This window comes from Chaetodon trifascialis, chromosome 21, assembly GCF_039877785.1.
Source record: "Chaetodon trifascialis isolate fChaTrf1 chromosome 21, fChaTrf1.hap1, whole genome shotgun sequence".
Taxonomy (NCBI): Eukaryota; Metazoa; Chordata; class Actinopteri; order Chaetodontiformes; family Chaetodontidae; genus Chaetodon; species Chaetodon trifascialis.
In genome coordinates, this window is record NC_092076.1 from 13,561,558 (window position 1) to 13,588,041 (window position 26,484).

The 26,484-nt window shown below is 43.8% G+C and overlaps 4 protein-coding genes across 4 annotated transcripts; 3 read left to right on the forward strand and 1 right to left on the reverse strand.

The window, feature by feature from the left end:
• The first annotated feature begins 300 nt into the window (after positions 1 to 300).
• fscn2b (fascin actin-bundling protein 2b, retinal) lies at positions 301 to 10,809 on the forward strand. The gene is made up of 8 exons (XM_070990863.1): positions 301 to 317; positions 1,071 to 1,229; positions 1,473 to 1,668; positions 1,805 to 2,531; positions 9,064 to 9,220; positions 9,746 to 9,867; positions 10,002 to 10,169; positions 10,349 to 10,809. Exons 3-8 carry the CDS (start codon positions 1,576 to 1,578, stop codon positions 10,552 to 10,554), a joined length of 1,473 nt encoding a protein of 490 aa, XP_070846964.1. The 5' UTR covers positions 301 to 317; positions 1,071 to 1,229; positions 1,473 to 1,575; the 3' UTR covers positions 10,555 to 10,809.
• A 2,187-nt stretch (positions 10,810 to 12,996) lies between these two features.
• Positions 12,997 to 16,908, reverse strand: faap100 (FA core complex associated protein 100). The gene is made up of 7 exons (XM_070990978.1): positions 16,559 to 16,908; positions 16,323 to 16,441; positions 15,283 to 16,160; positions 14,939 to 15,095; positions 13,788 to 14,844; positions 13,451 to 13,537; positions 12,997 to 13,338 (listed from the first exon to the last, which is right to left on the reverse strand). The coding sequence occupies exons 1-7, from the start codon at positions 16,712 to 16,714 to the stop codon at positions 13,207 to 13,209; spliced, it is 2,586 nt and encodes an 861-aa protein (XP_070847079.1). The 5' UTR covers positions 16,715 to 16,908; the 3' UTR covers positions 12,997 to 13,206.
• A 334-nt stretch (positions 16,909 to 17,242) lies between these two features.
• Positions 17,243 to 20,418, forward strand: birc5a (baculoviral IAP repeat containing 5a). Its single transcript, XM_070990950.1, has 4 exons — positions 17,243 to 17,430; positions 18,502 to 18,611; positions 19,799 to 19,916; positions 20,140 to 20,418. The coding sequence occupies exons 1-4, from the start codon at positions 17,323 to 17,325 to the stop codon at positions 20,230 to 20,232; spliced, it is 429 nt and encodes a 142-aa protein (XP_070847051.1). The 5' UTR covers positions 17,243 to 17,322; the 3' UTR covers positions 20,233 to 20,418.
• A 120-nt stretch (positions 20,419 to 20,538) lies between these two features.
• On the forward strand, positions 20,539 to 26,244 carry tmem235b (transmembrane protein 235b). Its single transcript, XM_070990974.1, has 4 exons — positions 20,539 to 20,934; positions 21,057 to 21,137; positions 21,331 to 21,468; positions 25,165 to 26,244. The coding sequence occupies exons 1-4, from the start codon at positions 20,730 to 20,732 to the stop codon at positions 25,392 to 25,394; spliced, it is 654 nt and encodes a 217-aa protein (XP_070847075.1). The 5' UTR covers positions 20,539 to 20,729; the 3' UTR covers positions 25,395 to 26,244.
• Positions 26,245 to 26,484: the final 240 nt, after the last annotated feature.

The window sequence follows — 26,484 nt, forward strand, 5'->3', positions numbered from 1 at the left end:
GATAGCGCTGATAGATTAGCCAGGTTGGGATGATTGGGTTGAGGATTAGATGGATTCAGGAACAGACACGTCTGTTTACTCTGCAAAGAAGACTGTAATAGGCTGATTGGCACACACACATTCAGTCAACCCCATATGTTGATTAGCTTATTATTGTTGCCTTTACAACACACATCATCTCTTTTCCCTTCCATTTGCTTGTCTCCCAAATTCAGATGTTAAGTGCGACTCCCTCGGCCTCTTGGACACATTTCCCATTAGAACCGACCCAGAGAGCTTGCAATCAGAGAAGGTGTGTAACTAAACCCCCAGCATAGGTAAGTAAGTGGAGCCGCACTCGGGCAACTACGCCAAAGGCATGGGGGGTGCTCTTGTTACCCTGCTGTGTGTGTGTATGTGTGTATGCATTGTTTCTACTTACCTGTCTTTATGTGTCACAGAGAGGCGAAGTGCAGGAGCTCAGAATAAAGCGCGGAGGCAGAGAAAAGCAGGATTATACACATGGCAGGTTAGAGAAAGGCAAAGAGAGAGAAGGAGAGGATGGGAGGAAAAAGCGACAGAGAGAGGCTTAAGATTACAGAGGCGAGCACCCTTTGTTGCTGAGTTCACTTGTGATGGACGGCTTATGTTTAGGGAAAGAGTGAAGGAGTCCTTCAATGCGCTACCATAAAATTTGCAGGACTGCGGAGGATGTTCTTCTTCACTGATCAAACTTTTGTCTGACAAACGAGGAACCTGGACTTCAAGGAACGTGCACAAGAGGGTCAGACTATTGCATGTGATCCAAAGATAGCAGGAAAAGAAGCCAAAGGAGGGGCAAAAACTCTAGCCCCAGGGAGGGATAGTCAGGAGGGACCAGGTGATTGAGCCTTCAGGGTGAATAGCAAGTCAAGCAAGAACAGGAGTGAGGCTGGACGAGAGAGCACCGTTCAACAAGAGAGAGAGAGAGGGGAAGAAGGTCGAGTTAAGCAGTTGAGATCAAAATTAGTCTACAGAGAAAAAAGGGGTTGACGCCGGAGTCCGGACAGATCAAGTTTGACTCAAGTCTTTGCTTCCTCTAACCTGATTAGGGTGAGGAGGGGTAGTGGTGGTCAACAGAACGTGAGACCCAGCAAGAGAAGGAGAGGAGAGAGAGAATCACAAGAGGACGCTTGGTGAAAGAAGCCTCTTAAATCTGGGAGCTGGAATTAGAGCCGCAGAAACTGCAGAGGGGAAGCCACAAAACCACAGTAAGTAAATTAGGAGGCTGTAGCTGGAAAAATGTATAATGAAGCCATGGGCGGGGGAAGGAATTTGTGGTCTTGGGAGCGCTTTATATACTGTACCTTAATGAATTGATTTCCTGTCTTTAAGACTTTCTCATTTCATCATTCTCCATGACTTCATCTCCTTCCATATTCCTCACCTCTTTAAAACAAAAACCTTATTCCACCCTTTTTTACACATTTCCTTGCTCCTGCATCCCATGTTAGGTCTATTCACCCCTCTCTTTCTCCTTTGCCACTCTTTCCCCCCTAACTTGTCTCACCCCTTGTTCTCCCTCTGTCTCTCACATTCCTGAATCCACAGGTGAAGATGCCTGCTAATGGGAACCGTCCCTTGAAGTTGCAGTTTGGTCTGATCAACCATGAGGGTCGCTACCTCACTGCAGAGTCCTTTGGCTTCAAGGTACAAACACGCCATCCAATATAAAAGAAGAACCCTCAAATATTTGCATGATTGTTAGTGCCATACGGTATATTATGCACATTGTTATACAGGAAAGACTTCATGTTATTTGTTGGACCATTTCCTTGTCTCTCAGGTGAACGCGTCAGCACCCAGCTTAAAGAAGAAGCAGATATGGACTCTAGAGCAGGACTCTCAGGACACCCAGGTGGTCTACTTGCGCAGCCACCTGGGACGCTACCTGGCATCTGATAAGGATGGCAAAGTCACCTGTGAGGCTGATGGGCACAATTCTGACTGCCGCTTCCTCATCGTGGCGCAATCAGATGGCCGCTGGGCCCTGCAGTCTGAGCCGCACCTCCGTTTCTTCGGTGGCTCTCGGGACTACCTGTCCTGCTTTGCCCAGGCAATCACAGATGCAGAGCTGTGGGCAGTGCACCTGGCTCTGCATCCGCAGGCCAACCTGCTGTCTGTGGCCCGCAAGCGTTACGCCCACCTCTCCATGGAGGATGGGGAAATCGCTGTGGATGTGAACATTCCCTGGGGGGTGGCAGCTCTCCTCACCCTTGTCTACCTGGATGGGAAGTACTGCCTAAAGACCTGCGACAGCCGCTTTCTCAGCAATGATGGGAAGCTCTTGACGGAGAGCGGGAGGGCCACGGCGTACACACTGGAGCTGAAGTGTGGGAAACTGGCCTTTAAAGACTGCGAGGGGAAGTATTTGTCTCCCATGGGGCCTACGGGCACCCTGAGATCTGGACGGTGTTCCAAACCGGGCAAAGATGAACTGTTTGACCTAGAGGAAAGCCACCCACAGGTGGTTCTGATGGCAGCCAATGGGCGATATGTCTCTATAAGACAAGGTAGGCAAACAGACATCAGCAGGGGATGATGATGTCACAAATCTGATTTTGCCCTGAAGCCTGTATGCATGCACATGCTGCAACTTGCAGCTTCCTAGGTCCTCTAAACTCTTACACAGAATCCCAAATGTCTGATTAAATGGAGGAAGGCTGACCTTAGGTGCCACTGAGGGGTGTCATACGAGCCTTTTGCTGACACACACTGACCTACACATACATAATGAAGCAGAGGGGCAACAAATACTACTACTACTAGCCCCTATATACTACATGTGCACTGATACATGCGCAGAAAACTGAGCTAACAATTCACAGGAAGTACATTGACTTGTGGACACGCTGAACATGCATGGTTAAGGGAATAGGCCACTCTCTAATGATTGTCAGCTGATAAGGGATATATGGTAATTATGGGTAATGTAGTCTGGACATCAACATGCATTGATATCACATTGGATAGTAGCATCTTTCCAGGAAAACAAGATAGATGAGGCTGATACGGGACACTATCAGCCTCATCTAGGAGACCTGAGACGAATACGTCATTCATTTTAGGAGCTGCAGTTGATTTAGGTTAGTCCACTGTCTGTATTAGATCTCACTCAATGAGTGAATTGGTCGAATGACAGATTTATTGTGCACCAATGATAGCAATAACTATAGAAATACATTTTTCCACAACAGTTATTTCCCGAATGAGTTTTAATGTTGTCAGAGAAGGTGTTTTATTCCCGAAATGGTATAAAGTTCAGCAAATATAATAGATTTTTTTTTTTTTTTTTTTTGCCAAATAATTTATCGTAAATATTCTGAAAATCCCCTTTCATTCCCTCTCAAACGTCCCTCCTGGCTTTGTGGGTAATGGTGTTAACACTGTATGCCTTTGCCCCCTGGCTTACTAAAACAGCTGCTTGAAACCTATATGCTGTACAGTAATGCTCTGTTGATACTGTATTATGTATTTACTCTTCGGTCTTGTGACGGGGCTGTTGGAGGGCGTTATTTGATCAGCATGCAGCCATGGCACCTCACTACTATACTGATGGATTACACCTGCTCCGCATTGGCTTCAAAGTTGTTTTTACTCAAAAACAAGGTTGAATTTCTTCGATCAGTGTAAAAACTACAACAATTGTAATTGTGTCGATCGGGTTTCATCTAACCAGCAGTGCACTAGAAGTGTTTGCCAAGTGTTCAGTTGCTGCTGGTTGAAATGGTTTGCTGGTCTGATTTGAAACTGGATTTGGGGTGGATTAGCATACACCAACAGTGCTTGTCAGCATACTTGGCCATGACACCCATCTGCAGGCTGCAGATTCTTGTCTGCAGGGTCGAGTTACTTCAGCCCAGGGTGCTGTAACTGAATCTCTCCCTGCTCATTGTTCCTGGTTAGCAGTGGGAGCTTCAGGAGGAAACCAAACGGATGGGACCCCTGCAAACTGAGTGGTTGAAGGGAAGGAAAAATATGGTGCATATAAAGTAAACAGTGCTAAGTATACAGTACATAGAGTAGCTTCATGCACGAATGTATGCACAGAGAGAAGTACTTGCAGCATGCAGCATATTTGTCTGTTACTGTCTCTCTTTCTTTCTTTCTTTCTTTCTTTCTTTCTTTCTTTCTTTCTTTCTTTCTTTCTTTCTTTCTCTCTCTCTCTCTCTCTCTCTCTTCCTATACTTGTTCTGCACAAACAAAAGCTTTATCTTTCTCCGACACACTCGCCCACACACAACCATACCGTCCTGCTGCGGCAAGTGGTGAGGTGGTGTTTTGAATTATTGATGAAGTTGGCCCCTGTTCCTGGAAGGCGAGGGGGGAGTTTGCTTTCAGAAACCCAAGCTGCCTCTCACCTGGGGCCAAAGCTTCTGCCCCTCCGAGTCCTGCTCTGTCACGCTAATCTAACCCGCTAACCCCGGCCTCAGTCAGTGCTGCTGATGTGCTGCTGAAAATCAAGGAAAGAAAGTGTGTTCAGCAACATATGACATTATGAAATGATGACATCAAGGTGCAAGATAACGTTTGTTTATCACCGTATATTCTTTGCTGCTATGGCATTTTAGTCTTAAATGACTAAAATCAACTTCTCGTCATTATTATTATTATTATTATTATTATTATTATTATTATTATTATTATTATTATTATTATTATTATTACACACTGAGGCTTGCATTCACACCACTGGCTATTAATGACTGTTCAGCAGTGAACAGCTAATCTTATCAGTGGAAAAGCTTGTTTAACATGGCCATATGTGACATTAGCTGACTTGCCTGGTTCCCAAGTTGCCTTTGCTGACTATGTTGCTTGCAGTGTGAACAAATGGTAACACTAAAAGAAGTGAGTATTGGAGAATGAAAGATAGTTTTGCGACAAACAGAGAAAATATTCTGTGCAGGTGAAAGGTTAAATTGTTGTTAGACTTTAAGTGGGCCAAAAGTATAAAATGGAAAAGCCTTACATGCTCGTGCCTCAAAATTCTTAAGCACTTGGCCAAATATACCTTGTTACCTTCTGCGTCTGAGCTTGACAGGATGATTAAAGAAGAAGAGGAAAATGGAAAGCAGAGAAAGGAGGATACAACCCTCAAAGGACTTTAGGACAATAGGAGTATTTGTGGAGACAGGTGGGCTCTTCAGCCTCGCCTAATGTCACCTGTCTTTACACATAAATTAGCACCTTTGTTCCTGCTCCATTTAGTGCAAAGGAGTCATGTTTGCTGTATGCTGTAGATTTTGAGGAGAGTGCAAATGCAGCAAATGAATTAGTAATAAAAGAGGGTCAGCTGTTATGAGGTAGAGCATGAATTTAGATAGAGAAGTGTTAAAGACAGTTTTTGTTGACAGTAATGGGACACAGTATTTGCTGTCTGCACTGAGTTGTTCTTTAATGCCTACAGTGTGTGTGTGTGTGTGTGTGTGTGTGTGTGTGTGTGTGTGTGTGTGTGTGTGTGTGTGTGTGTGTGTGTGTGTGTGTGTGTCCCACCATGTCATGTAGATCTGTCATCGCGTCTCTCATCACCTCCTTGTGTTCATCGTCTAAGTGGTCCACTCTGCCCTGAAAGTGAAGGAGAGATGATAGTCCAAAGATACAAACTTTCCATTAACACACGTGAACACATGAACAAAAATGTGCTTGTACACACATGACGCATGCATGCACAGACATACACATGCACAGCCCAGGAACAGATAAATGAGGAAAAAATAAATGGACTGAAATTAAAAAAAAAGTCAGAAAATGCAGTTGTGAAGGATGAAGGATTGGGAGAAAGAGGAAAATAAGGAACAGGGGGATAGTGGCATCAGCTTACCATTAATAATAGATGTCAGAGGCATCTATCGTTGATGGATTAGTTAGGCTTGCTCCACTTGCAGGCTGCAGGTAGGACAACACCAGAAAATGGAGCTGGATCTGGGGTCTGATCCAAAACGTGGCACTGCTGATGTTACCTGTGTGTTTTTGTGTTTTTGTGTCTCTTTGAGTCAATGCGTCAGGCAGTGTATTGATGAGGAGTGTACCTCGCTATGCTGCATAGTTTATCAGTGATCGTGGCTATGATGACATCTTATTTTGTATGCTTGACCAACTGGTGTGTCAAAGATGGTCATCAACAGAGCTATTGATATCCTCAGATTGCTGGCTTGGATTTCGACATATCTAATCTCTGTCTCCCCCTTGTTCTCCGTTTCTTTCTCTTCCTCCATCCTTCTCTCCTTCCTCTGCCTCCTCGCCTCTCATCTATCAGATAGCGTCCATGAGGTCCCAGCTGAGCCCTGTCGAAGGATCATTTCTGGGTTGAATTAGTGTGAAATGGACACACGGAATAGGTAGACAAAGCATGACATTGAGTCGGGATGAGAGAGAATGAGAGTGATGGGCCCCCAGGCATAGGTGCAGAGTACAGGGGCAGAAATTTATGCTTCAAATGCACTTAAGATCAATGATAATTTCTCCAGCTGTAAAACCTCATGATACCTAGGTTATCGGGGGTATATAAGATGTGATTAAAGCGTCCCGGTAGCTCAGTAACCATGACATCTTTGTCGCATGTCATCCCCTTTATTCCTCCTCCAGACTGCATCTATGGTTAGATATCAAATTAAATCAAAATGCCCCAAAAGAATCTTACAATAGGTGGGATTTACACTGTCATGAACCATGCACTGGCACTGAACAGTAAAAAAAAAAAATCAAGCTGAAATTGTTTTTTTCTATCACAAAACTGTAAGCAGGCCTTTCAAACTGGTACGCGTATGTGCATCTGTGCTGGATTATGCAGATGTTATTTATGTGCATGCATCCCTCAGTCGCAATAAACCACGTGAGGCAGCATAATCACAGCGAGCTCAGGTTTATTACTTGCGATGCCCTAAGAACATCCTGTGAAACGTAGGAGAAACCTGGATGGACCTCATTTAGGACGTGCAGACAGTATCTTGCCTTATGTTGCTTTTAGCCACATTAGTGACATGGCGCTGGGGCTTGCATCGTTGATCAGCAGGTTGGTTCTGCACTTCGGTCCAGACTGAAATATCAAACCAGTTACTAAAGATCTGTAAAGACATCCAAGTTCTAGTGCTATTAACACTTTTACGACCAAATACCTGCTAACTAATGACATTATCCTCAGCTTTATCTGTACTTTACTTTGGGTGTAGTGCCAATTAGCAAATGTTAGCATGCTAAACTATAATTAGTTCAACATAATAAACATTCTATCAGCTAAAATCGAACTATACGATCAACTGTAGAACACAAGCTGGTTTACGGTTGCAGATTCTTAAAAATGGTGGCTTAAAAAAAAATACTCAACCAATCAGAAATGTTCCTTTTATGTTTACTCTGCTATTGTCACTCTTGTTGAGAGTTATTGTTTTGTAAACCTCGATAGTTTCTCCATTCAGTCGTATCAAAATTACCAATAAACCAGACTGATAACCTCTGAGGTTTAAGTCTTTAATTAATTTTTTTAAGGCACTGTTGTCAAATAGTTTGGTTCATATTTGTTGAACAAAGGTACCTTTCTATATCTGAGCATAGTATAAAAATACAGTAGCAAGTCAATGCATTTCAATTTCCAGCAAGTTTTCCATATGTTTGATCATTCATAGCTCTGTTAACTTGAGGCTTGAGCGGGCTTGGTAATTATCTGTACATCCTGCTAAGTGTGGACCATAAAATCCTCTGGTCTTTTCCTGCTTTTCCTTTATTCTTTTATTGAGGGGATTGAGGGATTGGACGGGTAGCACTTGAAAGCTGATTATATCAGAGCCCCGCTGAGAAGAGGGCAGATAGGCAGGGCCGGAGGTGGGGTGATGGTGATGGGAGGGGGTCAGGGGCAAGGAGGGAGAGATGGGGGAGGGGAGGACGGTAGAGGAGGATGACCATAGAGGAGAGCAGGCAGAGATAAGATCTGCAATGCTGAAGGATTAATAAAATGCATTGGAGATATTCTGGGGTGCATCTAATTTGGGATTTAGCTCTGTAATCTGTCTCGTCGTGGTGACAAACAAATGTTTTCTTTTCTGCCAACATGTATGATCATGTTAACAGCTGAAATATTAATCACAAAGTGACTTCTGAAATAAAAAAGGGAACAATAACAAGCCGAAAGCTGCCTGTTTGCTTCTGAACCTGGAAGCTGAGCCGCCCATCAAAGCAGACAGGGTTTGATGTCAATACGTTTGTGTCTGCCTGTGTGAAGGTCTGTGTTTCTCCATGTTTGGCACCAATACTGTGTCATGCGTTAGCTATGTAAATGCTAAAATAACAGGCTTCTAAAAAAAGCGATTGTCAATCAAACGTGAGAGGACTGGGAGACACACACATTCACCACATATAGTGTGTGATAGCTCGTCTCTGTAAGATTTTTCTGCACGGGCACATGTAGTGTTTTCATTTTATTTACAGTGTATTCTGTCCACAAATGCACCCAGACCCACAATCAGTGAAAATGTATTTACCCTCAGGAAGTTACATGCTTGGCATGTCAGATCGGCTTAAGACAGAACCACTTCAAAATAACCCCACATCCCAGGATCAGACATGATTACCAGCTCTTTCATGCTGGGCCAAGAGAAACATAACAATACAACCTGATTAGCGAGCTGCTTTGTCGCTGTTGTCCCAAACTATTTCATTTTTGTTGTTGTTATTTGACTTGCCACTGAAAATTGAGGAAGGGAAAACAAGTATATCTCTAGATTAATTTGTTTATTTCATGCACAAATCACTTGACCAACACCCATTGTGCACAATCAGATGTATTTTTTGTACGTTTGGATGTTGCCTTCATTGCCCGATACTATAACCTCACCCCTCATGCAAGTCTTAAATGTTGTAATGAATAACCCTTAAATATTTTGTGACATGCAAAATACAACACTGCAATACAATTGAAAATCGACTTAAATGGAAAGTGAGCATTAATAAAAATTGTGAGCAGCAGCCGGTGGATGGATTTCTCCAGTCACTACAGCTCTCAGGTGTTTTCATATTAACGACAGGATGCGCTTGGTATTTCCTTCCCAGGTGTAAGCCTCGCAGCCAATCAGGAAGATGAGACAGACATGGAGACGTTTCAGATGGAGATTGACAAGGAAACCAGAAAGTGTACGTTCCGCACCAGCCAAGGGAACTACTGGGCTCTGGTGGCCCACGGAGGCATCCAGAGCACAGCCACGGAAGTGTGAGTGAACGCCCTCATAACCACTGTTCAGAGTGAAAATGAACACAACTGCATGTGTCGCCTCTACACTTTGTATCGCAGATAAGAGTTTACACCTTTATAAGATCCTTTTTATAAGATCACCTTTTTATAAGATCACTAAACTTTGACTTAGAAATGCAAAGAGTCACAAATGCTTTCCAAGAAATAAAGTGGAATTCATGACACACTGTGCAACACTGTCACAGCACACCTTGAAGATGTGAGTTAGTCATGGAATTAATTTCTATCCTAATCTAATGAAAATAGAAGAGACTGATGACTACACCCGCAAGAATGAAAATAATGCATGCATGAGATGGCAAATAGCAGCATATAGTGATAACTTGCTAGTTGGAACACATCTTAAATGTCCGACCTGATTTCATAGAAGCTTGCTGACCTGCTTTACCTTGTTTAGTCTTGCATGTGGACTCACAATATTTCCAAGAGCACGTAATGGCATGGAAAGTCTCATCTTCATTCTCTTGTGATGCCCAACCACAGGTCAGCTAACACCATGTTCTCAGTGGAGTGGCTTGGCCACAAGGTGGCACTAAAAGCTAACAATGGAAAATACATCTGCACTAAGAGGAACGGCCAGCTCCTTGCTGTCAGTGACTCCACGGGTGAGAGACAATAGGTTCTGCTCTCCTCCTCTTCTTCTCATCTCTTCACTCACCTCCTCCCTCAAACCCTGCCTCTGACCTCTCTCGCGTTCCCTCTGATGCGTCTTCATCGTTTTGCTGTCACCTTTTGTCAGGCGAGGATGAGCAGCTCACTTTGAAACTAATCAACCGGCCCATGCTGATCCTGAGAGGAGAGAACGGATTCATCTGCCACCACAAGAACTCCAACACGCTGGACGCCAGCAGATCCGTCTATGACATTTTCACCCTGCATTTCAGTAATGGGGCCTACCACATTAAAGGTCAGCATGTAACAAGATTGATTCTGGCCAATTCTCTTTTTTTTTTGCTCCCAACACTGAAATAAATGTGTGTTTCAGACATGAAAATCAGTGCAGCACGTTACTTGGTCAAAAATGAAACACTTGCATCGCCTGTGAGGGTGTAGCCATGTGTCTAACTTTGTGTATCTGCCCCGCAGGTGTGGATGGCCGCTTCTGGTACGTGAACAGCTCCGGGCTGGTGTGCTCGGATGGGGAGGCCCCTGAGGATTTCTCTCTGGAGCTGCTAGAGCATGGTCGCCTCGCCATCCGTGGCAAGAACGGCAAATACCTGCGTGGAGACCAGGGAGGCACGCTGAAGGGAGACGGACTGAGCCTGAGCGGCTCGGCCCTGTGGGAGTATTAATACAGTCCAGTGTTAGGCCTGACTCCTCTCATCGCTGACTTATTCTCTGTGGCATTTTGAGGTGAAAGACAAGTACAACCTGTGCTGATTTCATCCCACTTTTTCCCTCCTTCATGTTCCAACAAGAGCTCACAGGGATAACTGATTCACACAGAGGGAGGAAGTGCAAGAAGCGGAAGCGACACATTCAGCCAAGAAACACCTTGATGAAGTGGACAATGCGTTGAGTCAGCGCTTTATCTCCAAGCGACAAAAATGGTGTGAAAGAACATTGAAGTTGTTGTGTTATTCTTTAGTTGTTGTTTTTTTTTTTCCAATGAGAATTTGCTGCATGATTGAATTATTGTCTGAAGCTAAACTACAGTCAATAAAGACATGTAGATTTACTGTATGCTGTAAAACCAAACATCCACTCCTTGCAGGTATTACATTACTGACAGCGAGGTAGCAAAGTAATGCAGGTGTATGACGCTCATTCAGCCGAAGAAGTACAATGAATCAGGGTGCCATTTGAGACTGAAGCCACCTTTTTAGGGGAGGTGAAGAAACAGTAGAGGACTGTCACCGAGTCTCATGGACATGGTAGCAGTACTAATATGATCATTCTGAGCTTTTCTTCCATTTGTCCCTGTTATGTTTTTCTACATTTCTTTTGTCTTTTATGAACATAAAGATGCAAAATACGTTTATATGCCTGGTTATGGTTTGTTGTGGTGATGTCACATTTGTACCGGGATAATAGGAATCAAGGCCAAACTTGTCTAAGGGTGCTGACAGGCGAGTCATTCCATTGTGTGTGTGTGTGTGTGTGTGTGTGTGTGTGTGTTACCTAGTTATAGTCCAAATGAACTACAGATGTGCAAAGAAGTCAATAACACAGTTTCAATTTCAGAGTGTTGACCTGGCGCATTAAACAGCTTATGTAGTATCATAACATCCTCATACAAGCACACTCCTGAGACCAGTAGCTTCAGACAGGCAGTATGGGTTAGAATCCCCCCCAGTGGTTCCAGGGTATATTATATATCTGACTTTTCTCTGCTCGTTTGCCATCTCGTGATATACTTTCACCTTCACAGGGCCCTAAAAATCATTCAAATACACAATCTGAGAAGGAAAAATCACTCTTTGGTTGAACTGCTCACTAATCATGTCCATATTAGAGCTGTACCCTGTGATTAGGGGTCACAGGTAGACAATGATTCATTTTACAGGGTTATGAATAAAAAAAATGCTGGGGGCGCAAAAGTAAAAGTACACATTAGACAGCAGTGTCCCTGCAGTGTTTAGTTCTCTTGGACTGGATATTATAGCTGGTGCATTTAATAGTCAAATTGGAAGTGGAACGCAGCATAAAAGACTGCTGTTACCACCCGATTAAGAAAGAAACTGCGCAGTACGAGCAGTCATTAGTACTATTCCAATCATGGCTGGAGCAACTACTTTTTTGATGCCACGTTAGCAGGAATTTATGCTGTTTTCACCATAACAGTATGTTGCAGTTCGTATGTGGTAGTTTGAAGAACTGAAAATGCAGTTAAATCAGATCGAGTCGTACTGCAAAGCGTTACTCACTTATTCATCGTGGTTTGAATTCAGCTTCATTCTTACTGAAAAGACCAGCAGCTTTAAAGTCACATCACTGCCACCTGACAGAGAACGTGACTTTTGGTTTTACCTTCATTTGTGTCAGCTGACACCACAAGGACTAATGCTTGCAAACCATAGATTAGATATATATACTAAGATACAAGTCAGTTAAAAACTCAAAGACATTTCAAAGATAAAACAGTGAATTGGTGTTGAGTTCATACTAGGTGTTAAATACTTCTCTAAATATTGCAGTTTTAAGACATCATCCTGCTCAGGTATCTCACTCTAATCCACACCTTTTATATTTTGGTGGGACTTCTCCCCGAGACACCCTTCTACTCATGGAAAACACCTGAAATTGGTGGTTTCTGCAGCTGCTTGAATGCTTGACAGTCAATTCAGAAGTCTGCAAAAGCTCCATTTATAACCAGAGCTGATCTGCTGTGATAAGCAGGGGCAGGCACAGAAACAATCGCAGACAACATAATCCATTTGAAGGCTTCTAACAATATAAGGATAAGTGGTGAATACTGGAACAACCTCTTAGGATGATTAGCCTTACTCAAGTGCATTTCTAACTCTTTTTATGTTGGTTGTTCATAAGCAAACACCTGGAACCTGCCAGCTGTCTGTGTGTGCACTTGTCTCCAGTGCCATGCGCATGACCTCCTACGTCACTGCTACACCCACACGTACGAAACATCAGGAGCGCATGAACCGGAGGACCTTCACCCAGAGGTTTTCCATTTGGACTGTAATTGCACATATTTTTACTCCACCTGAGCTCTCCGGTCACCTTGTGCAGAATGCAGCGGTTGGAAAAAAGGAGTTGAGCTGAAACACACGACTAGCAAAGAACAATGTAGGTGGCCACTTTTATTAGAGCTGCGGAAAATGTACAATAATTGAAATAATAATGGAAAATAATGAGTCACATGAGAATAAATGGTAACAATACGATAGACTGTGGACATTATTTTCCAATCAGCTGCAAAGACAGGTTACATAACACTGAACAAGGCTGAGGGCAGTGGTGTAGGCTCGGCTGATAAGAAGCCTTTAAATAATAAGGAAAGGATTTTCTCTGAGTTCTCTGTAAACGGCGATGAGCGATTGGGTCATCGGCCCGGTGGGGGCTCCTACAACGAAGGCCCCCGACACTCGGCTTTGCTGGATCTGCTGCAACAGGTGCTGACGTGAGAGGAGAAGGAAAGAGATGGAGCAATCAAGAGCAATGACACACATGAATGGAATAACTTTTTTTTTTTTAGTTGAAGCCCTAATAGACAAATTTGAGGCTTACCTCGGCCCGCTGCAGTGCCTGTCTTACAGCTAAACTCTGCACTGTTTCTGTGGAAACAGCCCTCTCAGGAGCCTTCTGCAGCAGAGTCTGTGTGAAGAAACAGAGCAGACACTGAATCTAAAGGAACTGCAAATAAAACTTTCAGACATGCATCTAAAAGCAAGCTATTTTTCCTTTGTATTTGGATTTCTCTTCTTCTTTTGGGTTTTCCTACATCTAGAAGAAGTCCAATTATGTAGAGTTGAACAAAATAAAATTCCCAGCACTGTATGGTGTCAAGTATAGCGTAAATAGTGAATGTCTGCTGCTTCGTTTCTCTCAGTGTGTGTGTTTGTACCTGCACCCGCCGCAGCACAGCATGATGCAGTCCACACACCGCTGCTATAGATGAGCTCTCAACCTGAACCTCCACTGTGGTCGCGGACTCCTTCCCCATGCTCTCCTCCCCCACATTGGCCTGAAGATCATTCTTTACCTCTTTCGCAGTCAGTTTGACCGTGTGTCCGTTTGGACCTCGAGCGTGGACCACTGAGCTGCTGATCTTGTCTCCTTGGCGTCCTGTCCTCACTCCTCCGGGACCTTCAGCCAACAGCCATTCCAGTAGAGAAAGGCTCACATTTTGAGAAGCTAAACTTGGTCCCTGAGGGTCCAAACCTGAGCTTTTCAGTACCAAGGTATCCCTCAGTAACTCTGATGACACCCGCACGCTTGCTGAATGCTGCTGCTCTCGCTCAGGGTTTGAGGCGCTCTGTTCGCCACCCTGCCCTCTTCCTCTGCGCCTAATCCGGCGTGAGCTTAAAAAAGCTTGGATGGTGTCCACAGTGGTGTTGTTGCATTGAGATGCAGCCATTTTCTGGATGGTTGCAGGACTGTCCACCCACAGGGCGTGCAACCAGTCCACTGTCAGTGTGTTCAAGGGCAAACTGATGCAGCGGCTGTGTGAATCGGGAAGGTTCGCTGCCTCCCGTCCCAGGAGACTTGAGAGCGAGAAGACGAGCGAGCAGCTGACTGTCATGGGGAAGGATGCATCGCCTGCAGCTGCAAGGGGCAGCGACACTTCTAACGTTTCTCCTGCATGCAGGTTGTGGAATGGGAATGAAAAATTCACAGAGGAGCTTTCTCCTCCTGCACTGGAAGAACAGGACAGAGGACACACAGTGATGCTCAACGTCCAGCCTCGTTCCAAAACGTAAGGACTGGAATTATTCAGGACACACGTCAGGTTGAGGGAGTCTTTTTGAAGCAATCTGCTCCACTCAGTTATAGCATGACATCTGATTGGCTTCTCTTCACTCTTTGTACTACTTATCAGCAGGAAGCTGATGTTAATCACCTGATTCAGGTGTCTCAGAATTTGATTTTTGGATTTGATGTCAGTTTTCAGCGTTGACGCTCTGGAGGAAAGCAATGAGAATCACATATATAAAGATCAGGTTAGGTCTACTGTGTTCTGTTTCAACAATAGAAAGGGAATCATGTTGGGCATACCTTTCACAAACATCCCCAATCGCAGACAGGAGGTCTCTGACGCCGCGGCCCACCTGTGTGGAGGCTACCTTGAAGGATGTTGCATCGTCTCTGCCCACAGGTAAACTAATCCTCTGGAGCCGCCCTCTGACTGACAGCCCCAGCAGCTGAACTTCACCTGGTACACAAGGATGCAAGATAGAGGCAGAGAGGAGGCTGAGGCTCGGTTGCTAGGCAGACATGTGTGCTCAATTACATCGGTGAGTGACATCATCAAGAGACACACAATGCAGTAAGTACTCTTATCACACCAGTGTATTCAGTTTAAATGAAAGAATCTGTGTGTGGGGCCTGAGTCTGCTTACCTGCAGTGTTGCGCGTAGGCTCAGCCAAGGCGATGACTCTGCACACATTTAAACTGGTGGGCCTTTGGAGGGCAAAGCCTGTGTTCCTGGATGTCTCCACATCCCTTTCTTGGCCGTCTCTCCCCGATGATCCCTCTGATAGATCGAGCACCAGCAGGTCTGAGCCTGTGCTGTAGTAAAGACAGTTTTTATCCACACGGCCACACATCACAGGCGCCGGTACACACCTCTCAATAAAAGCAGCTATGTTGCCCCCTCCCTCTGGCCCTCCCTTTTCTGTTGTGATCAGCACCACCCTGCCTAGTTCACCCACTGCCACCAAACACTGTGCATGTCCTGGATGAGTTTCCGTGACAACAGATGCTCCAACAAATACGACAGGCTGCTCCAGGCTATGCAGGACTCTGAGCCGTGATCCTGGGAGACTCAGAGAGAGGAAACACAGGCACCCGTCTGGCAGGCCACAAAGGATTACTGGTGATTTGGCAAGGGCTGCATCGATCCCAAACAAAAGTTTAAAAAGGACCGGCTCAAGACGGAAATGGTCATCAGTTAAAGTTGCCTCTGATGTCTCTGAAAGGACACAAATCAGCACAGGTCTCCTTCTCCTTCCTGTTATTCTATCAGTGTCACTGTGTACAACACCCGAGGCCACTGGAAGACTGAACGAAGTGAGCATCTCACAGCTGCTGGACGCTGACAGTTTTGGAGAGTTGTACAGAGTCAACACCCAGGATGCGTCTCTCTGGGAAAGAGTCAGGAGCACAGAGCCGACGAGGAGCAGCGACAACACTCCCTCTTCTGGAACAAGCAGAAACTCAGAGGAGATTTTCAGCACAGCTGGACTGGAGGATGCATCAGCTGGGGGGCTTTGAGCTCTGCAGAGGTGAAAGGTCACATAAGCAAAGGGGAAAAAATGTAGCGCATTTAATGACTTTTATAAAACACATGGGGAATTATTCATGAACTTGGAGGACCTGAATGGAAACCAAGCTGTTATGAATGCAACAGAAGAGGAGCATTTGTGTGAAGGTTCATACCTGGATAGCAGCGACTGTAAGCTGACACAGTAAACTCCGCTCCAACAGGCCACAAAGAGGAGCTGCTTATCATGACTCGCAACCAGGTCACTCACTGGGCCAGGAAACTGAATTACAATCTGCAACAACATAACACAGCTAAACACTAAAAATGTGGACACAAAGCTATCTTTACCAGTGGAGTTTTGAAGTCTAATTAAGATGTCTGATGTCAGTACAGTTTATGGGTTACTTGCCGTGAGTTTTCTCTCTTGAGTACTGAAGACACAGACCTCGTCGCTGCCAATGCAGAGGAACACATCTGTCCCAACACCAAACTTGATCCTCGGTGTGCATGATGATCCAGAGAAGCCAAACTCTGCCCATGTCTCAACAGCACACCGTCCTTCCATAGCCACAACACCGACGAAGAAGAAACTGACCTCTCTGCATGTGTAACGTTAGGCACGCTGTTAGCTGACTGGGGGATAATAAGGGTGACGGTGTCGAAACTGGACGAGGGAATCCTGAACCAGTTGTTGACAGGACATGAGACGCTCTCATAAGTTCCGCGCGCTGCGTTTTGGACCAATAACAGCCAAGAACTACATTGCCCATGAAAAGGAAAGGGAAGTCTGACGCCAGACGGCGGCTGTGGGTTTGGTGTTTAAAATTCTTTCTGGAGTGAGATAGGGGGGGCAGAGGGTGAGATTAATGTGCCCTGTCTTCTTCAAAAACAGTTCATTACAGTTACTTACAATTATTTTTCTTTTATTTGACTTTTAGCGACAGTAGTAGTCCATACCTCCTGCAACACTGGGTGGCGTACCCGTGCACTTTTCATGATGTCGGTCCACGAAGAAGAGGACTATCCTGGACACACGTGGTCTTTATCCGCCAATCAAAGCAGTCGAAGTGAACAGTCGCCGAAATTTGAAAACACACTAGCTTATGGGCTTTAGGTAGTGGCTACGCACTGGTTGACGCTAAAGTTACTGACTTATTTTTAAAGCTAAATACAATGGATCCCTTTAACGAAGAAGATATCAAAATGTACTTTTATGAGAACAGACTGAAGACTTTCGAGGGGTGGCCATTCGACGAAGGCTGTTCGTGTACACCGGAGAACGTGAGTGAACGAGGAAAATGGTTGAGTTTTGCCACCGTTAGCACAACAACAGTTAGCTCTAAAATAAGAAAACCGCTAATATTCGAGCGAAATACGCTGTAATCTTACCAAAGGTTCAGCTGTAGGTGTACCGCTGGAGGATAATCACTCCAGCTAGGTATTCAAATATCTTACTACAGACTGCCTTAGATTGGCGTCTCGCATTGAGCTTTGAAACGTTTACAGTGATATTTGATTTGTAACGCTAGCTAGGTGTCAAATGTAGCATTAAACGTGTTGCTGCTCGAACAATAACTGATGCTCTTATTTGAGGTCAACTAACGAAGCAAGGCAATGGTTAGATATGGTTAAAGTTTAGAGGTTATTTGGAAGGAATAATGTTACCTGAGTGGCACAGGTTTTAGTTAATTTAAGGCTGCGACTAATATCCGTCTATTTATTATTTTATTGATAATTTTCGGAAAATGAAGAAACTGGCAGATGTCTGCAATGCGTTGTGTTGTCTCACAGTCCCTCTTCCCAAAACGATACTCAGTTAGTGATGATCAAGAACAGGAAAGATCTGCATATCCTCACATTTGAAAGGCTGACACCAACTAATCATACTTTGGCTGCATTTAGCCATTGTGTCCATTATTGTTTGATTTGATGATTATTTTCTCCATCAGTCATTTTGTCTATAAAATGTCAGTCACCATTATCCAATTTTGTCTGACAGTCCAAACCTCAAATGTATCCAATTTACAGAGATATAAAACCACCAACCACCAACCATTTCTCATGTCTGAAAAGCTTGGAACTACATAATGTATTTATTTTGAGTTATTTTTGCTTTGAAAATGACTATAATGTTTGTCAATCATCACAATAGTCTGATTAATGTTCTGTGGATCGACTGATGGGAAATCAAATCCACTGGACAATAATAATAATGAAATATAGTTGAAGTAGAGCCTCCAAGAGCTGGCCTCCCTGATACCTGTGGATAGTGTGACAGCTCTTTCCTTTTTTTTTTTTTTTTTTTTTCTTTTTTTTTTTTAAATGTCAACTCTGTTCATGTTTTCTCTCCAGATGGCCAAAGCTGGCTTCATTCACACCCCTTCAGAGAACAGCCCAGACATCGCCATGTGTTTCTTCTGCCTCAAAGAGCTGGAGGGCTGGGAGCCGGAGGATGACCCAGAGTAAGATAACCACATTACTCGGCTCATGGGTCAGAAATCTCCCCACAGCTGCACAGCTTCATTTCTGTTTCAGTTTAAGTTCATTTTATTTTTTTAATTAGACTAAGTCTCGAAAGAGTTAGGTTGGTACAGCAACAAATGTAATATTGTCTCAGCAGGGTAAAAAGACAAATAGCTAACAACAAGCAATAACAGCAGAGTTATAAAAACAAAGTAATAAAGTATGTTGTGAAGTAAAATATCCTATCTGTCTATGCATATAAGGAATACTCCATTAATTTAGTGCTGCACTTAAAGTTAGGGGGCTCAAGAGACAGGTTTAACCAAGAATGGTCAAGTTTGAGGTAGCAGAGGCAGAGATATCTCGATTTTATTTCTCAAGCACCAAAAACACTGGATGCCTTATGCCCATAATGCAACTGAGTAGCAGCTTTTTTCATAGACACGTCTTTAAAACTCCATGTTTACAACGCAGACCTTCTGTTCAAAATATTTAGTCCCGAAGACATCATCATGCTTATCTTCTTCAGGAATGCTCATAAGACTTATAAAACTGGTGCTCCACATGACTAATAAACTGATCTTTAATGTGTGAAAAAAAAAAAAAACAGCAGAGTGCCTTAAAAACTTTGTGACTGGCAGGCCAATTATGTGTGAAGGTCAGCACAGAATGATTCACATAGACACAGTTTGAGGTGGGTTTCTTGACCCTGGGGGCTTGTGTGGGAGATGTGATGATACAGCCAGTGATAAAATAAGCCAAGCACTCTGCAATTAAATGCAAAAACATATGAAAATATATATTGACTAAGAGCTGTTAGTTCAAATGTTGCTTGTTTTAGTGTCTTTTTTTGGTTTGTGTGAGAGGTTGCTTGTGACCGCTGTGCCATTTCAGTGAAATTTTCCACTTATGTTGTTATAATTCACAAGACTTTCCTCCTTGTTGTTTGCCACTGACACACTTAAAGCTATCTGAGCTCTCTGCAACTCCAGAAATATTTGCTTTATATTCACGGCCGTTTAAACAACACATTTCAAACTACTGTTGTCATTGTAACTGAGTTTTGAAATACAGCGTGTGTTATTCAGTGTTAGTTTTTACTGGCCGTGTCCTCCACAGTGAGCAGACTTGTATTGGAAACCAGACTGTTCGCCTCCTTCTGATCATTCTCTTGTTTTGCGACCAGAAAGGAGCACAAATCCCATTCACCGTCCTGCCACTTTATCACTCTGAAGAAGAAAGTAGACGAGCTGACGGTGGAGGAATTCTTCAAACTACAGAAGGAGAGGCACAAGTCCATCATAGTACGTTCTTCAGCGGACTCTCAAATGACTCCCATAATGCATAATGTCATCAACTGATGGAAAGTCTGATAAAACGTTAACTGGCAACATGTTTTTCCAGTCTGCTCTCTTATATCACCTCTATTATACTATACTCTTAAGACCAACACTGTTAGAAAGTTCCTGTGAGAACAAGGGACCTTGGCGTCACTTCTCACGCAGATTTCATTTCCTTCACTCACAGAACAAATCCTGTAAGGAGGCCATCACCAAGTTTGAAGAGGCGGCCAAATTGAGGAGAGCGGATATCATCAAGACAGCCATGGGCGAAGAGTGACACCAGAATAGATGCTGATGAATGAGATGGGCGGTGCACGAGAGAGCGACTGTGGCTGGAAAGCAACTGACTGGAGTCTCCCTGAGCTCATTTCCATAATCCCTTCATGACTTTTTTGTCTGTCACTTTTAATGTCTTCTGCTTTCATATGATTGTTTTTATTCATTAAACTTGCTCTTTTTTGCTTACGCTGTTTGTTTGTTTATGGGGGGGGGGGGGTCTATTCTGATGGTAAATTCAGTCTCATTTCATTCAGTTGACTTCCCATATTCACTCACCCTCCCCGCCCGCCGTGCGTAAACGTGTGCGCCTCCTGAATAAAACCCTCCCAGCTCCACGCTGCTGCTGCTCAGTCGGATCGTCTTTATTTCGCTTTGGAAAGCTGTTGGATAACCTCACCTCCATAGCACTGGGCTTTTTTTGTTCTTTTCGCATCCCGCTATGTGCGCGTCAGCGTTTGAAAGACTGGATAAACAATAGAGAAGTCCGCGTCACGCATGAGGGAAAGCCCTCACCTGTGCAGGATGAAGGTAACCTTTGGCGGTCTGGTGATCTCAGCCGGCATCTGCGGCATCCTCAGCTTCGCTTTTCTGGCGACTTCGCTCGGAACCGAGTACTGGTACATCATAGAGACGAACCCTATGAACATGAGCGACTTTGAGAACATGAGCTCCCACTCTGGGCTTTGGAGCATCAACGAAGGTGGGCTCCTTTTTCAGAAAATGCTCTCGTAATTTTTGAAATTTCAGAGCAATCTAAGCACTCAGTCATGCTGTTTTAATATAACCTGGATGTTTTCCCTCGTTTTTCATTGTAATATCCAGGTGGGAAGACGCAAACAGATTCTATTGACTCTTTCAAAGCTGACTTCTCCAGATACACTGAGACCGAGCTGCAAATGCTGAGTGAGTCTCTCCTCCAGCTTTTATGGAAGCCTGAGCTCATCATAACACACACTCTGCTAATGAAGTTTCCACTGTCAAGACAGCCATAACACCACAGATGCTCCATAATCCATCTGCTTGTGTGTGTGTGTGTGTGTGTGTGTGTGTGTGTGTGTGTGTGTGTGTGTGTGTGTGTGTGTGTGTGTTACACCAGACATGCACAGTGCAATAGTGGTGTTGCTTCCCCTCAGCCTGGTCCTGTTGCTGCTGGGTGGGATCTGCGGATTGGTCAGCTCCCTGGCTCGGAGCCCTGTCCTCCTCACCGGCACGGCCTCCTACTTCTTCATCTGCAGTAAGTTGAGGCTCAGTTCATCCACATAGGTGTGCTCTTTGTTTCTGAACTGATCTCCAGGTGAGGGCAGGTCCTGGAGTGGGGCTGTTTGCCCTCAGTTTGTGCTTGTAGGTGACGTCAGGAAACGTATGAGGGAATTTTCTGTGTGTGTGTGCATCCACTGTGCATCAAGACCGAGCCACTGACAAAAAAAAAAAATCAAAATGTTCAATGGCACTAACGCACCAAGATGAATCAGTGCTGAGAGTGTGTTATTAATGGCAATGCTTCAAAGAGCAGGAAAATTGTGTGGAGGCCCCATCTACACAGCATGTGACAACTTCAGCACATGCATTGTCTGTCCAGGCGACGCTGCCTCTTTCATCACATTCAAGATTCAATGGTGGTTGAAACATTGAAATTACACATTATCGCCATTAAGATGAAGAGATGGTGTTAATAGAAATGACAGAATATATCACACTAAGTGTGAGAGGTAGAAGTACGCATCAACGCAATTATGCTTTGGATCATTTAGCTCAGCGTTAAATAAAGCAGGAGCCATTAGTTGGTGGCATAAAGGAGAGAACAGTCGATGGTCCCACCACTTGCTGTCGAGCATCATTTCACTCAAATGGCTGTGTGTGCGGTTAGGAACCGGATACCTCAGAAGTGAGCACTCCACCTCATCCTTTTTGCATTGTAAACAGAATTTTCCCCACATGCTCTGAGTGGAAAATGACTCCCTCTGCATTAAAAATTTCATACAACATTTAATACACTGATGGTGTGAGAAGAAAGTTGGAAATACTTGAAAGCTGAGGAGGGTTGGGTGGAAAATGCACAGCTGGAGTGTGGCAGTAAAGCACGTCCATGTGGTTAATCTGACGAGACAGAAGCACTTTATGTGCAGGGCTGAAACTGACCTCAGTTATAGTTATTGACCTCCTGTGGCCAACAGGGCTGGTTTATTACCGGCCAAGCCTGATTGGCTGTTTGATTTGGCCATATTGGTTAAGCACGCATGAACGGGCAGGTGTGTGTGTGTGTTTTGCTGTCTGTGTGTAGCTGGTCTTGCTTCTGTTACATCAGACGTGCTTCTTCCTGGACTCTGTGGGATGGTCTGCGAGGGCTTTTATTGGTCTGTGGGGAGGAACAGCAGTGCAGTAAATCTGCCAGGCAGGAAAAAACTGCATCCTAAAGTTACGTCTCTAACGCTCTATATTTCCATTCATACTGTCTTCAATTTCACATTGTTTGTGCGGGACAGTTGAGGATAACACTCGTTAAGGCCTCCTCAAACCTGCACACGCTGGGGCATCAGGTTTCTGGTTAATGCAGACAACAAACAAATTCTACATGTCGGATATGAAATCTAAGCCCCAGAGGTGAACAGATGAGGGATATGCTGTTTGTCTTTGAGAAGTTGTATATCAAAAAAAAACAGCTGATGTGGTTAAAATCACCATTGCAATGTATGTCATTGATGCATGTCACAGTATGGCACAATTACACATTAAATGATAAAAAATTATCTTTGTACTATATTTACTTTGGAATCTCTACTTTTATATATCTTTTTAAAACACATATAACATATTTATCCAAAAATAAAAATTGTGTTCAGTCCCAACTTAAACTACAAGCAGCTGCATGTGTTTATAGACGACCTGCTTCCTACCACACACCTGACACCTTGATAATTATTTGACTCAAAATCAAACGAATCATGTCGGTTTGGGTTATTGGGAGACTTAGATTACTGTTAACCGTGTTAAAGATGTTATGTTAATCGGGGTATTTACAGTAATCATGTTACTCATGTGTACATCAACAGAAGCTCCTAAGGTTCTGGAGGAGCTCCTCCCTGTTGGACGCTGTCCCGCCGACACCTTATGACCTCAATAAAGAGGACCTTGTTGTGCACAAACAGTTACTGAAAAAGACTCTTTATGGTCTCACTTTAATGAGCAGCACATGGCGATGTGCGGAATGGAATAAAGGCTTGAATTAGATTGGACTTGCCTTGTGAACTTGTTGACTGCCTGAGTCTGGCCAAGGCAGGCATGTCTCTCTTTTCTGTGTTCTTGTTGTTCAGCTTTCTGCTGACCTTAAAATTATATTTCTGTTTGATTTCCGCTCACTGGTACGTGTGTGCAGTATATGTATGTATATTCAATATTGATTAATTAATTAGAATTCTGTGTTAATTGCTTTGTTCTGTCTTCCCTCTAATGTTGCAACTGCTTTCCTCACCAGCCATTAAGCAGCCTAATGAGTATTTGTCTGAGCTCCCTGCAGTGCTTCCTGTGTACTTCATTTTCAGCGTAGTTTCAGGTTTCCTCTGAAATGAGAATGCTTATTAAGCTCTTCCATGTCGAAAACCAATCCACACTTGTAACAAAGAGCAGAAGTGCATGTGGTTAATACTGCGCTATTGACCATGCACATTATTGTCATTATTGTCATTATTGCGTTGTCACTGCGGTGCCTGAACATCTGAAAATCTACTGTGAACAACAAGTGAGAACGAGTGGTAAAAACTGCACACTGTCAGTTGAAGTATCAACTGTAGTGGTAGTTTTTGTAGTAACGGTTTAGTGATTATGGTGAAGATATGAGCTAAATGCTAATGTCAGCATGATAACTCTGTTTGATTTAGCAGCTGATTTTTGCCATGTTCGCTGTCTAACTTCACTGTGGTAACATTTGCTTATTATTACTAAACACAAATTACATTAGTTCTGCAGGTATTGATCATTAAACCAAAGTACAGGACACGCTGAAATGTTGACCTAATGTTGGTGATAGATGAACATTCAGGGAAGTCAATAAAGGTACTTGACCCATGGGGAACATTAATGTCTGCACCAACTTTCACAGCAATCCCATCCAGTCATTGTTAAGAGAGCTCACTCAAAATAGTAGTAGTAATAGTAATAGTAATAGTAGTAGTAGTAGTAGTAGTAGTAGTAGTAGTAGTAGTAATAGTAGTAGTGGTGGTAGTTCTTTCCGTGGTTTCCGGTCTGTCTCTCTGTTTCTCTGCCTCTCTGCTCTTCCCAGTGAACTGCATAAGAATCAGATGCAGATTCCTAATCATTTGGTGAGTTCGTAGCCCCTCAGGGTGTAATCGTAATAAAGGGACTGTTAGTCCCACCCTGGGTAGCCGCTGCACTCCACTTGCATCCCCTTAAAACCGGTAGCAAAGCATCAAAATTAAAAGGGTTTCCAATAGCAACATGATGAAACTTGTGGGGATGGTGGCTTCGTTTATGTCCCAGTCTCGTCTCTGGTGACTAGGGTGTTGTGTAAGCAGGCGACACATGCGTCAGTGTATTTCCTGTCTCTCACAGAGTGAGATGTTGGCTGGCTAATGGCTTGATGGTGTTCTTGGGTTTTATTGAGCTTTCAGAACAGAGCTCTGACTGGTGCAAATTTCCGCTTTATAATAACGTGTGTATTGCCTGAAGAAGTCTTAAGTGTTAGTGCCTAGAGACAGATACAGTTTATATAAACTGTTTTTAAATGAACACAGGGCATTCACAGTACTCACATCCACTCTACTTCCTGGGGAACCCACTTGGATGAAGAGCGACTATCAAGGCCTCCCCCTTGTGGGGTTTGTATTAAGGCAGTTTTCTGTCCCTGAATTTTACAAATCTCAATGAATACTACTTCCTTTTTCTGAGTATGTGTGTGTGATCCATCTCTCCTCAGGCCTGCTGACCCTGTGTGGTGTGAGCCTCTACATCATCTACTCGCACCAGGCGCTGGTTGAGACAGAGAGGCGGGTGGGGCTGGAGGGTCTGGCCTATGTTCGGACCTCCTTCGGCTGGTCTCTGGGTCTGGCCTGGCTCTCCTATGGCATGGAGCTCCTCACAGGCATTCTGCTGCTCATAGCTGCCCGAATGGCCAAGCTGCAGCACAGCAGCCCCACCATGACCTGAAAGAAATGTCCACAGTGGTCCTGACAAATTAAGGACAGGCATTGAACTGTAGTGTTGCAGCCATGTGGTTCCACCTTAGAGCAAGGTAAGAAACAATTGCTGGACAGCACTGAGGCTTTGACAAAATACAAAGGTTGAACGGAAGATGTTTTGGACTATTTTTGCCTCAGATCGGACATTGATTTACAGTAAGTGCAGTGGGGGACTGCTCTGAGTTAAATTTGACCAATCACGCCCTCTTGTGGTGAGAATTGACGTGGCTGCTCATGGTCTGTTGGCTCTGTCAGTGCTGCGTGTCATACTGAGTCTGTGCAAACTAAGCTGATGAACTGATGCTACTTTCACTCCGCAGATGCATTTTAAATCAGTATTTCACATAAACATTGTCTTTATTCTAATCATGCAGATTCATTCGATGTGTTTGTCGTTTTTTGAAGTTTCACAGTGTTAGAACATGTATATATTTTTCTATTGAAAATGTGTTTGTTCCACGTGACTGCAGCTTATAAAATGTTACACTACCGCAGTGATTTACTGTCTGTATTTTGAGTTCATTTGGAAAATAAAGTGTTGAGATCATCACTTCAAGTCCCAACTGCTCAACAACAGTCAGTTTCATAGTGTTTTCTTGGTAAAAGTTATTATACATTCATAGCATGCTGATAAAACATTACTCACATGCAGCAATCGCACTATGTTCTGTTTTGCTGTTTATGAGCTACGTTCTTGCTCCTAATGTGTGCGGCTGACACGCTCATACCATGACGTGTGATTAGGCCTGAGCAGGTCAAATTCTCTCGTGGGCTTTAAAAAGATTATTTCTGGAACTGATTGTTTTTGCATGAATCTGATCTGAGGCCTCAAAAGAATTCCATCTGTTAATATAATGAATTACTTCTCTCAAAGATGCCAGTTTTGCTTTTTTTTTTTCTATGGAGGAGAAAGAAAGAAGCTGCACATCATATAGTGGCACCAGAACCAAAGTCTTTCTGGCCTCTTTCTTTGTTTGTTGCCCTGAAGATGGCAACATTTGCCCCCCAAAAAAGGAGAAAGTCGATACACTTAAGCAACATTTTTCTCGGAGCTTAAA

Coding starts and splice junctions, on each gene's coding strand:
- birc5a (XM_070990950.1), top strand. CDS start 17,323: ATGGATCCCTTTAACGAAGAAGATATCAAAATGTACTTTTATGAGAAC. Junction 17,431..18,501: donor GTTCGTGTACACCGGAGAAC/GTGAGTGAACGA, acceptor TTTTCTCTCCAG/ATGGCCAAAGCTGGCTTCAT. Junction 18,612..19,798: donor GAGCCGGAGGATGACCCAGA/GTAAGATAACCA, acceptor TTTTGCGACCAG/AAAGGAGCACAAATCCCATT.
- fscn2b (XM_070990863.1), top strand. CDS start 1,576: ATGCCTGCTAATGGGAACCGTCCCTTGAAGTTGCAGTTTGGTCTGATC. Junction 2,532..9,063: donor ATATGTCTCTATAAGACAAG/GTAGGCAAACAG, acceptor TTTCCTTCCCAG/GTGTAAGCCTCGCAGCCAAT. Junction 9,868..10,001: donor TGCTGTCAGTGACTCCACGG/GTGAGAGACAAT, acceptor ACCTTTTGTCAG/GCGAGGATGAGCAGCTCACT.
- faap100 (XM_070990978.1), bottom strand. CDS start 16,714: ATGGAAGGACGGTGTGCTGTTGAGACATGGGCAGAGTTTGGCTTCTCT. Junction 16,442..16,558: donor CTCAAGAGAGAAAACTCACG/GCAAGTAACCCA, acceptor ATGTTGTTGCAG/ATTGTAATTCAGTTTCCTGG. Junction 15,096..15,282: donor GCCTACGCGCAACACTGCAG/GTAAGCAGACTC, acceptor CTTGTGTACCAG/GTGAAGTTCAGCTGCTGGGG.
- tmem235b (XM_070990974.1), top strand. CDS start 20,730: ATGAGGGAAAGCCCTCACCTGTGCAGGATGAAGGTAACCTTTGGCGGT. Junction 20,935..21,056: donor GCTTTGGAGCATCAACGAAG/GTGGGCTCCTTT, acceptor TGTAATATCCAG/GTGGGAAGACGCAAACAGAT. Junction 21,138..21,330: donor GACCGAGCTGCAAATGCTGA/GTGAGTCTCTCC, acceptor GTGTTACACCAG/ACATGCACAGTGCAATAGTG.